This window comes from Henckelia pumila, chromosome 2 (assembly GCF_033568475.1).
Source record: "Henckelia pumila isolate YLH828 chromosome 2, ASM3356847v2, whole genome shotgun sequence".
Taxonomy (NCBI): domain Eukaryota; kingdom Viridiplantae; phylum Streptophyta; class Magnoliopsida; order Lamiales; family Gesneriaceae; genus Henckelia; species Henckelia pumila.
In genome coordinates, this window is record NC_133121.1 from 176,380,302 (window position 1) to 176,391,985 (window position 11,684).

Sequence of the window (11,684 nt, forward strand, 5' to 3'; positions counted from 1 at the left end):
ACCCTTCACATGTCGTACCTCCTGTATGGTGCGAATAGTACCATCAAACATTTTGATTTTTATGGTACCGACCCCAGTGATTTCCAAGGCATGATCATTTTCCATGAATACAGATCCTCCTGAGACTGGTTCATACTAATCAAACCATTCTTTCCTTGACGTCATATGCCACGTCGCTCCTGAATCCATAATCCACGCATCACAAAATTTGTGTCTGCCTTCCGCAATCGTTGCTGCTTCGCTGAATAATATTTCACCACCGCCTGACGTACTAGCCACATTTCCTTGAGATCCCTTATCGATGCTCTTCGTACACTCTCTCTTGAAGTGCCCTTTACCGCCACATTTAAAGCAGTAAATATTCTTCTTCTTACTTCTTGACTTGGATCTACCATATCTATGGCTCCCACTGGAGTCACGCTCCGTCAATCTTCCTCTCGTCATTGGTAAAGCCTCTGCTTGCTTCGACGTTGCCAACCTATCTTCCTTGTTCCTTCGACGACTCTCTTCTCCAAGAACCGCAGTTAAGACGTCGTCAAAATTTAAATTATCCGAAAGAACATTATTGGTAACATTGATGATGAGCTGATCGTATGAATCTGGTATACTTTGAAGTAGAAGTTCCGCACGTTCTTTTTCCTCTATTTTATGCCCCATAGACGTGAGCCGGGAAAACAGAGTATTCAGTGTATTGATATGGTCGGTCATCGATGAGGATTCCGCCATCCGAAGAGTATAAAGCTTTCTTTTTAGGAAAATCTTGTTGTGTAATGACTTGACCTCGTACAATTTTGTCAGAGTATCTCAAATAACTTTTGCGCTTTTTATTTCAGAGATACTTGACAAAACTTCATCTGCTATAGCCAAGTGCAAATTGGCAACAGCATTGTGATTCATCTCATTCCACTTTTGATCGTCCGTGACGTCCGCCGGTCTATCTCCAATAGCTGTCAAGCAACGCTCTTTTGTTAGAATTGCTTGCACCTTCAATTTCCACAGCAAAAAATTGCTCCCATTGAACTTTTCTATCTCGTATTTTGCCGTCATCTTGACTACAAGAATCCTGCCTTATAAAATCTTCAAAAAATATTTTCTGATGTGGAAGTTCAGTCAAAGCTGCAACCACAGAGCATACTCAGAATTTTAAGAAATTTTATGCCAAGGCTCTGATACCACTTCTTGATTTCAGGTGCGGCATTACGAGATAGAAACTATGGAAATTGAAGACTAAATAGACACCAAGATTTACGTGAAAAACCCCTAAAAATTATTAGGGTAAAAACCACGGGCAAGACCAAAAGATTTCACTATAATATTTGGAGAATTACAACCTCTCTCTGTGTTTGGAAAAAGAGACACACTCTTTTATACAGGAGAAAAACCTATCTCACAAATATATATAGAAATAAACAAGGGAGATGAAGAACACTCAAGAATCAGATAAGAGAACTTGAGAATGGATGGATTTAAAAGCCGAGGGAAGAGCTCTATTTATAGAGCTCATTCCTTGATCTGAACCTACAAAAGCAAATTTAAATTTGCTTTTGCTGCCTTTGAATTTGCACGTGTCTTTCATTCAATTGGTTGCAAATCCATCATCTTGCCACTTGCTGCCACATTTGTCATCAACGTGTTTCATTAAGTTTCCAAAGGCCATCTAAATGCCATATACCCCATTTTGACTTTTCAACTCGACATTCATATTATTGAGTTAATTCCAAGATTAATTTAGTTAACTAATCTTGCATGACTCTTGTTGTGTCTTTTGGAGCTTATAAATAATGTGTTCATTTCCTCAATCTACACACACAAAAAAGATATTCAAGATCTCACTCAAATATTCTCTTGTATTTCATATTGTTAGCTTCTCAATTGGCATCTGTTAAATTTTGGTGATAAGATGAAGGTACAATTTGAGTTCGTCGGAGCAGTGAATTTGTGCTTAGTTTGCTACTTGTTCAACCGTTGTATCCTGGAAAACAGAGATTCGTACGTGTTGATCCTCAAGCACCTTGTGGAGGCGACAAATTTTTTTAAGGAAATTGTACTTAGCTACAGGCCTTGATTTGCTTTACAGTTTTCTTACTATTTCTCGTTCGCTTTATTGTTTATTTTTGTTGTACTGGTTTTTATTATATTCACGTTTTCGAGTTTAACATCTTGGATAACAATATTAAAACAGATCATTTGTACTCATTATGTGAATTGTTTCGAAATGACTTCTGCTTTAATTGAAACTACTCTCATTAATATTGCCCTTCATGTCAAGGTTCCATCTCGTGGAGTTCCTCCTCTTGCCCCACATGGTGCTGTGGATCTTGTGCCTAATAGTCATGGAGAAAAACCAGAGAAGCGCGTGGCAGCAAAAAATGTTTTTCTACTTGACGACGTTAAACCTGGGTAGCTAGATTTCTCTCGAAGGTCGCTCCTAAGCTCAGGGGTGAAGGAGCACGGTAAATCGGTTGATACGTGAAAAGTTAATTAAAGCGTAGTGGTATTATATTTGTCATTTTCACACTGCATGTTGCAAAGTGAGATCCAAATCTATTCAATAAAATACAGTGCGAGATCCACTAGGGAAGTTTGGGGCAAGTGGGTCAACCAGAGTAATTGCCATTAAATTTTTAAAATTAAATCTTTTATAATTACTTGTATTTTAAAAAAAATAAATATAAATTTTATTTTATTTATGAAAAATATTTGAAATTCCTAATTTTATCTATCTTTACGATTTACCTATACTCAACTAAACATACATACACAAGTTAGTAACAACATCGAAATATTGTTTGTCGTTTTACCAAAAAATATAACTGATTATAATCATATAAATCGCACAATCATATTCATATAGCTGCCAAAACGTTTCATTTTGTTCACTTTCTTAGCATGGACAATTATTACGTTTTTTGATAGATCAAATTCTGATTACCGGATCGAATTCTTGTCGTTTTATCAAAAATTATTGCCGATGATCACAATTATACAAGTCAAATCTTTTAAACATCACCACATTTGGATCACTTTCGTTGGAGGTGTGACTTATTACTAGATGAAATGGTATTTTTCCAAAATTAATCTTGGCGTGGGGAATTAAAAAAGAATAACTAAATGGTTGCATAGGAAAAATATCACATGGAGGAAGCGTTTGGCATTATCAGAGTAATAGCATCGGATTCCCTTTTCCTTCGTCCATGCCCTTTTTAGTCAAAATTACACTTTAATATTTTTATTTGTTTAATATTTTATTTCTGAAAAAAAAAAAATTATACTTCCATGTTGTAGAATATAGTTTTTCTAGATACTGTCAACATTTATCATATATATTTGAACTTTTTATCCATGCACAAATCGATCTGATCCACATATAAATAAAATAAAAAATAATATATTTTCAATGATTGTTAGTCGGATATTCGTCACATAAAATTAATCTATAAGACAATCATAAAAGATTTTGTACTTAGCTATTATTTTTTTAAATTTATTTTATAAAATATAAAATTTTAAATAACCAGTGATATACTAGTCTGAAATTTAAACAAATTGTGGATAATAAAATTGAGAGGTAAGAACCCCAAATTCCAGCAAAACTAGCATTTTTCAGCAGCTAGCAATCTCAGGCTCTCAGCAGCAGATGTTTTTCAGCAGTTAGCAATTTCAGCAGTAGATCAAAAACTCACCAACCTAGCCAGCTGTTATTTCAAAACTTGTAACTGATACATTAAACTCAAAATCATGGAAACGAATGACAGTAAATAATTAAGGGGGTCGATATAATTAGTTAAATTTTTCCCATTCATAACACTTAAATTCTTGAGTTACACAAAATTTTGTGCAAAATCACACTAAAATTCGAGTGAGAGTTAGCCAATTTTTGAGCTATATATAGGTGTATGGAGGAGCAGTCGTCTAGTAGCAAGAACGGATCTTTTACAAGTGACAACCGAAACCTTGTTTACCAATTTAAGGTAAGTAGACTGATAACTCTCGCAATGTCTTTTAAAATAACTCCTCCATGTACATGATGTGTGAAAGAAATATTTTATTCCTTAAAATTCTCCTATTTTGAAAAGATTTTTATTTAATATCTTGTCTTTCTTGGATGTGAAGTAATTTTATATAAGTTATTTATTTCCTTGAATAGCTTGATTCATGACATTATCAAGTTTATCATATCATATCTAATATATATCTTTCTTTAATTATGTAGATTTGAGTTGATCAAATCAAGAGAATCTTACGTCTACAAGAAAAGATGTTGAAGAAGGACTCTTGCACTATTTAAGGAGATAGTCGTGCACAAAAAAAGGGGATCGACCTAAACATATAGAGAGACATAGGGAGTTTATAAAAAGGCTTCATACAAGTACGTTAAGTGAAGATCTTCTGAAGTCATTATCGATCGTGGTTACTTGATGCTTGAAGAACACTTGAAGATCATTGATCAAAAAGTGTTTTCATCTCTACAAGTTTTGGCGTCGAGAATTTCAACTCCTTGATCTATTTTCTTTATTCTATTCGCATATAATTTTTAGGAGTTATTTTTATTCTGTTTATTTTCTCATATGATGGAGAAAATTAATTTTACAATAATCACTAGTTTTAGGGTTTGTAAAACTCTTTGAATTATTTTCTAGTGAAGTTTTGCCCTAGGCGCTGCAAGAGTATTTTATACTCTTGCTTAATTTATTTGAGTCTATTTAATTGGTTGCTTGTTTATTTTATTCACGCTTTAATTGTATTTCACTGCAAAATTACTCAAGGTGTTATTGTAGGTGTTGTCAACAAGTTTATGTGCAACCCCTATTCCCTTACAATATGTTCAAACATGATTTCGAAATCTTTGTGTTTGAAGAACTGATATTTATGAATGAATGACAGGAGTAATATTCCGAATATTACTTATTCATGTCTTACTCTTAGAGGATTAAAATATAAAAAAAACTGATATCAGTTAGTCATGTTTAGTGCATAAAATGATGATCGTTTACTTCTGAAAAATATATGAATTATATTATGAATATCGTATACAAGATTTCTATTAAAAATAATTTAAAGTTTGAGAGGATTTCTCGAGCTTACTAAGTGACAATTGTATCACTCACTCAATACAAATTTCTCTCAAATAAGAACGAAGAAAATATAGAAGATGATGAGCAAAACCAGTTCTAAAACTAGCGAAGAACTCATTGATTCCTGTTATTTGTTTTTATTATGTATTCCGTTGCGTTAAATTTATGTCATCATCATATCAGTTAAATTGTAAAGACAATATAAAGTATTATGAATAATATAGTTGTTATATTTTTGAAATTATATTTCTGGGACTTTTTTTTGAACGGATAATTTGAGAATAGACATGAGAGAAAAAAGATGAATTTTTTTTTTTGGAATTTGTTGATGTTAGAAACTTATAAATTAGAATAGTTATTATACTCAAAATTAATATTTGTGGTTTTATTTTCCGTGTCGTAATAAAAATAATGGTACTATATGAAGAATGAATGGGAATTTTAGATAATAAGAAAAAAAAAGTAACATTTTTTTGAGACGGTCTCATCCGTAAGACGGGTCAACCCTATCCATATTTATAATAATAAATAATATTTTTGGCATAAAATATACTACTTTTTAATGGATAACTCATATAAGAGACCCGTCTAAAAATGACCCTTGAGACCGCTCACATGAGTTTTTGTCTAAGAAAAATGGGGAAATACTATACGAGGTCTTTGGAGAACAAAAATAATTAATGCATGTGCGTTTCAAATTTTATTTATATAGTGTAGATAGTATAAATATGTATAGGTACTTTTTCTCAAAAAAAATATATATATATATGTATAGGTACTATATAATATATCAAATTAAAAATTATTATGATCACACTTTAAGAAATATAGCATTTGACTTTGCCTCCCTCCTTCTAGGGATCTTTCCAAATATTTATTGTGATATCAATCTTATATTTTATAACGGGTGCAATAATTCTTACTCCAGGCATTTAAATCGAATAAAATGTATGTCAATGTCAAAAAAAAAATTTCATTTATGGTACATAGTGGTACAATAATTATAATTAGTCTGGTCAAACTTCGAGTAAATTTATGATTATGTCATTTTTCTTTTTAACAAATAAATTAATATAAAATATTTCTCCGAATCATGTAAAATTATCTTCAAGTTCTCATGTAATAATTAACCATCCATGTTATCTTCTCAATCTTTTAGATTGTCTAGGGAATTTTCTGATTTTCAACTTCCTGTTATTTTATATTGGAGTAGGTTTTCTGAAAAGTAATATTCTTAATATTAAAAATAATAATATTTTTGTGTTAATATAATTGCTATGTATATGATATATCTAGGTTCAAATTATCAATGCACTTCTCGATTGGATTATACATATCTAATTTCAAATTATCAAAGCTCTTATCGAATATTGCATACAAGCAACACGTTTCGGGTGCGTGTGTATTTACATGCGTGTTCGCGTGCGCATAGTAAATATTATATGAGACGGTAAAATAACAACCGTTGATCAAAACTAGAAATTCACATAAATATGTTATATTATAGTGTACCCATAGACACTTCAGCACTTGCTCTCCTTTTCAACCAATTACAAGTCCGACAGAGCATGTTCAGATCAGCAGGCCGATGTTGTCTTCATCCAATAAGGTCAAAAACTTGACCAAATTTCCCAAAAAACATGGGTAAAAAAAACAGTGAAAAAAAAAAAAAACAAAAAACAAATCCCAAGTGCTCCATGGACAATTTTATCCTAGGTCCTTCTCTGTTTTTTTTTTTTTTTTTAGAGCATAGAGATTTTCACGTACCATAATGTATGGTGAACCTTGATACTATTTCTAACAAGACCAAACGAAATAAATAATACGGTCTTGCGAGAATATAGTAGTAATTTAACTAACAACGCGACCCCTTTTTACAGCTCAGGGCTCCGGAACCCGCCGTGATGGAGCTTATCAAGGAAGAAGGCCTAGCACCTAAGCTCGAGGCCTTGGCATAACTCGAGGATGCTCCGGCACCGGAAGTTGTAAAGAACGCGCCGTTCAACATCAAGTCCCCTTCGGTCCTCCAATTCCAATTCTTCCATTCGCTTTCCGGTGCATCCTCGTGCTTGGTCACCTATAACAATATAATTGTAATGTTATTTAATAAATGTAACCATTTATATATATATATATATAGAGAAACAATTTAATTAGATGCTTGGTCGAAAAAGTTGGGAGTAGGGGTCAAATTATTTATTGTCTTATGGATGTGAGGTACGACCAAATTGCTGATATGGCGAATCTAGCAGAAGATGTGGGGCAAATTTGGGAAAGAATAAAAAAACAGATCTCGTGTGAAAAGTCTCATGGATGTAAGATGAGTCGACATGGTCGATATTTACAATGAAAAATAATTATTTTTCATAAGTCGAGTCAAATAAAATATTTGTCTCACAAAATTTATCTGTGAAATGTCTCAAGTTCGGGTTTGGATTCGGGACATGAGCATCATAATTCTTACCTCCTTGTTGAATCTGTCATTAGGGGCTAGAAATCTATTGCCCTGGCTATTGATGGTAGGCGCCGCACTACCTCCAATTGCATACATCTCCCAATGGGTGTAGTCATTGTTCACCACATGGAAATAACCATGTCTACATCTGCATATAACATAAATAACAAATCAATTTTTTTTAAAAAAACTTTATGTTATAATATTTTAATTAGAATTTTGCTACAAAATTCAACAACTTTACCTTGGCATTCTTTGAACAAGTCCTTCCCCAAAGTGATTAAAGGCAATAGTAACTTGCATATCCTTATCTTGAGTGTAGGAATCACTGTGCCCCATAAGCATGACCTTGTCGTGGTGAGTCAAGTAGTTATTCGAGATGGTGATCGCGGTCGACCCGTGAATGGCGTCGATCAGTCCGTCGTTGCAATTCGACAACGAGCAATGGTCGACCCACACATGACTCCCGCCGAAGATCGACACGCCGTCGCCATCCGATATGGTCCTCCACCCGTAGTGCGTGGTGGAGGACCTAACATTAGCATTCCCCCCTTGCTTGCAGTCGTGTATGTTGATCCCGTGGATGATGATATTCGTCACGTATTGTATAGTGATGCAGGGGCCATTCGCAATGTGCACGCTGGCTCCCCTGCCATCGATGGTCTTGAACGAGTTCATTATCAGCTCCTCCTTCAGCTTGATGACCATGTCCCGGGCGAATATGATCCACAGCGGCTCTTCCTGTATGACGGCGTACCGGAGCGTCCCCGGCTTCGGATTGACCGCGTCGTCGTCGCTCGGATCGGTCACGACGTAAATCTTGCCGTCCCTGCCGCCGATGGCGTTTTTGCCGAATCCTATGCAGCAGTCGGCCAGTTTCTGACGGTTCTGCTCCCAATTCGGGTCGCAACGCCAGCAGTCGTCGATCGGGTTACCCGTGTTGCACGACAAGAATCCCAGTTTCCTTCTCGAAGCATTCAGACTCCTACATTGTATAGCAACAAATTAATCAGACATTAATATGACACTAACCAAAACGACACAATGCAAGAATTGATTATGTCCCGAATGGGATCCTAACGACTTATATTTATTACATTTGAGTTATTCACATGAACATATAAAATGCAGAACAATACAAGCCGTCAAATGCAGCACATGAGCACTATCCATGTGCTAGCATATACTTTCCCGAAAGAATGAGCTAAAACAGAACCACCAACAAGAAACTAGCAAATTAAACTATACAACAGGAGACAAAATTTATTTCGACACAAAGATCAAAATTTGACGAGTAATCGGCGCATATATATATATATATATATACCTGTGTACTTCTTGGACTACCAATTCAGGGTCCTGTACGGCAGCAGAGGAGGCGATGAGCGACGGGAGAAGTGCGGAGAAGAGGACGAGGAGAAATGCGAATGCGACCGAAGAGAAAGCCGATGCCATATCTGGGATTTTAGAGCTGAGTTGTGTGAGGAGAAACAAGAGGAAATGAGGGAGTTATAAAGGGAAAAGAATAGCAGACAAGATAGCGTGAATTAACTAAATGAGTAGGCCCATTCCACTGTGGTGATTACTGGGATTACGGAGATTCCCCCATGTGACCGTTTTGGCCGTTAATCTTGTCCGAATTTTACTGGAATTCGCAAATATTATTGTTAATTTGCGCCAAACTTTTGCCCTTTTGGAATGCAAATGCAGTAAGCACGTTCTTCCTAGAAATACGCAAAGTATACCCACATGTGCCTTGCGGCGTGTGTATAAGCACTCGACGAATGCTGGTGAAAGATCTTGTAGGATGAAATTGATTAGGATTCTTGATAATGTGTTTTGTTTTATGGATTTGGTATAAATTGGTTTTTTTTTCTTTTAATTCGTTTGCTTTTATTCAAATAAATTTGTTTTTTTCCCCTACATCCAATCCGATTACTTTTAGCGCGATGACATTCACGGGCGTTGTAGACACAAGATATTGCTAACAAACTTAAAGTTTCATCGATATTAAGACATAGTTTGATACACTTGATAAAAAGTTGTAGGCACAAGATATTGCTGACAAACTTAGGCTCCATTTGAACATGTATTTATAAAACGTTTTTATAAAAATATTTTTTAAAAACTTTTTATAAAATATTTTTAAAGTTATTTTAAGAATAAATATGTGTTTGAACAACTATTCTATAAAAACATTTTAACATTCAAAAGTCATGTTTTTCATCTTTTTCTTCCATGGTTCCTTGATAAAAACATCTTTCAAGTGTTCTTCAAAAACTATACTTGGAGAACACTTGTTAAAAAATAATTTTCAAAAATATTTTACCAAAATTTTTATCCAAACACATACTTTAAGTTTTTTTACTTATAAAACACTAAAAACATTTTTAAAGTACATGTCCAAACGAAACCTTAAATTTTCATCGATACTAAGGCATAGTTTGATATATTTGATAAAATAATAATTAATAAATTATCATTTTTCATCTCATGTTTGATACATTTTTAAAAAACCCATTATAATTGAATGGGCCTGTGATAAATGCTTTTACAAGTGGACTATGTATCCTTTAATTTGATGTGATAAATTTAATATAATTAAAAAATAGGAAAAATTACAAATTTAGTCTTGTATGTTTGTCACTTTGCGATTTTGGTCATCTATGTTTTCACATTTCAGTTTTAGTTCAGCATGTTCTGATTTTTGGCAATTTCGGTCTTTTTTATTCGAATATGCTTACGTGGCACTGTACACGTCAGCTCCACATCAGCACTGAATTGGTGCCACATCAGTGCCACGTAGGAAAAAAAGACTAAAATTGCCAAAAAAATAAAGATAGCGGACTAAAACTGAAATCTGAAAATATAAAGGACTGAAATCGCAAAGTGACAAACATATATGACCAAAAAAGCAATTTTACCTTAAAAAATACTACAAAAAAACATAATTACCCTCTATTTATAAAAACATTTAAACTCAAAACACGTCTCATTATCTTCCACATTATGGTACGGTTAGTTTTGTCGTTACAATCCAGTATATAAATTTAATCACTCTTATTAAAATTATACTAAATATTCAATATAGTATTCTACCATTTTACTTAACCTTAATTTATCACGGTGCGGTTTGGACGGTATTTTCATAAAATTCAAATTGAATTGCTATACGATTCGGTTTCAAAAATAGTTTTTAATTGCGATTTTTCATGTAAATGTAGATATGCGGTTTGAAACGGTTTCAGACGGTTTAGCGTTTTTTAAATAAATAAGAAGGATCATCAAGTAAAAAAAATACATAATATATGAATACAATAACACCAAAAAAATATAAATTGACATTAAATATTTAATGAATTTAGAATATATTTTTGTTCATTGCGGCATGAAATTATAGATATTTTTTTTTCAAATAAAAAAGTATAATAAAATATTCTAAATCATTAAAAAAATAAATGACATAAAACAATATTCAAGTTTTTAATCATGGAATCTCATAACTCAAATTGAATGCTTCATCGAATATTATTTTCGAGTTTCAAGATATAATACATGCAAATAAATAAATAAACTCTCAAAGAAAATGTATAAAAATCTCCTCATATTTTGTCAACGTGCAAGATTTTAAAAAATTATAAGAAATACAAAACAAAACATTTTTTTTTAAAAAAAATTAGATAAATTTTTTTAATGATAATATAGTCTCTTTTTTTGTACTTATTTTTTTGAATTTGTATCATTATTATGATATTATAATTAGATATGAACATATTAATGTTTAATTTGAATCACTCTATTGAATTTAAAATAAATTATATAAACGATATCCATCATCATATTAATATATCATAAATAATTTTAAAATTATTTATTTATTTATTTATGCAGTGTGATTTTCCTCTAAAATTGCCATCAAACCATATTATGCAGTGTGGTTTGCTATATTTTTTTCAACCGCGGATTTGGTCAAAAAAATTGAACATAGCGATGTAGTGTGGTTCCATTCGGTCGGTTTGGATGGTTTTTATTAAATTTGATCAACCCTATATCAAACTATGTCTAAATGTTTTCACTGAAACTGACGATGAAAGTCGATCTAAATAACTGAACTTATAAATAATATAGAATCTGTGCACATATAATTAAATTTT

At 32.9% G+C, this 11,684-nt stretch overlaps 1 protein-coding gene across 1 annotated transcript; it reads right to left on the bottom strand.

Annotated features, from left to right (window-relative positions):
* Nucleotides 1-6,438: 6,438 nt before the first annotated feature.
* Nucleotides 6,439-8,995, bottom strand: LOC140885189 (probable pectate lyase 5). Its single transcript, XM_073292137.1, has 4 exons — nt 8,858-8,995; nt 7,775-8,515; nt 7,540-7,678; nt 6,439-7,152 (listed from the first exon to the last, which is right to left on the bottom strand). The coding sequence occupies exons 1-4, from the start codon at nt 8,983-8,985 to the stop codon at nt 6,931-6,933; spliced, it is 1,230 nt and encodes a 409-aa protein (XP_073148238.1). The 5' UTR covers nt 8,986-8,995; the 3' UTR covers nt 6,439-6,930.
* Nucleotides 8,996-11,684: the final 2,689 nt, after the last annotated feature.

Coding starts and splice junctions, on each gene's coding strand:
- LOC140885189 (XM_073292137.1), bottom strand. CDS start 8,985: ATGGCATCGGCTTTCTCTTCGGTCGCATTCGCATTTCTCCTCGTCCTC. Junction 7,679..7,774: donor CTTGTTCAAAGAATGCCAAG/GTAAAGTTGTTG, acceptor TGTTATATGCAG/ATGTAGACATGGTTATTTCC. Junction 7,153..7,539: donor ATGACAGATTCAACAAGGAG/GTAAGAATTATG, acceptor ATATTGTTATAG/GTGACCAAGCACGAGGATGC.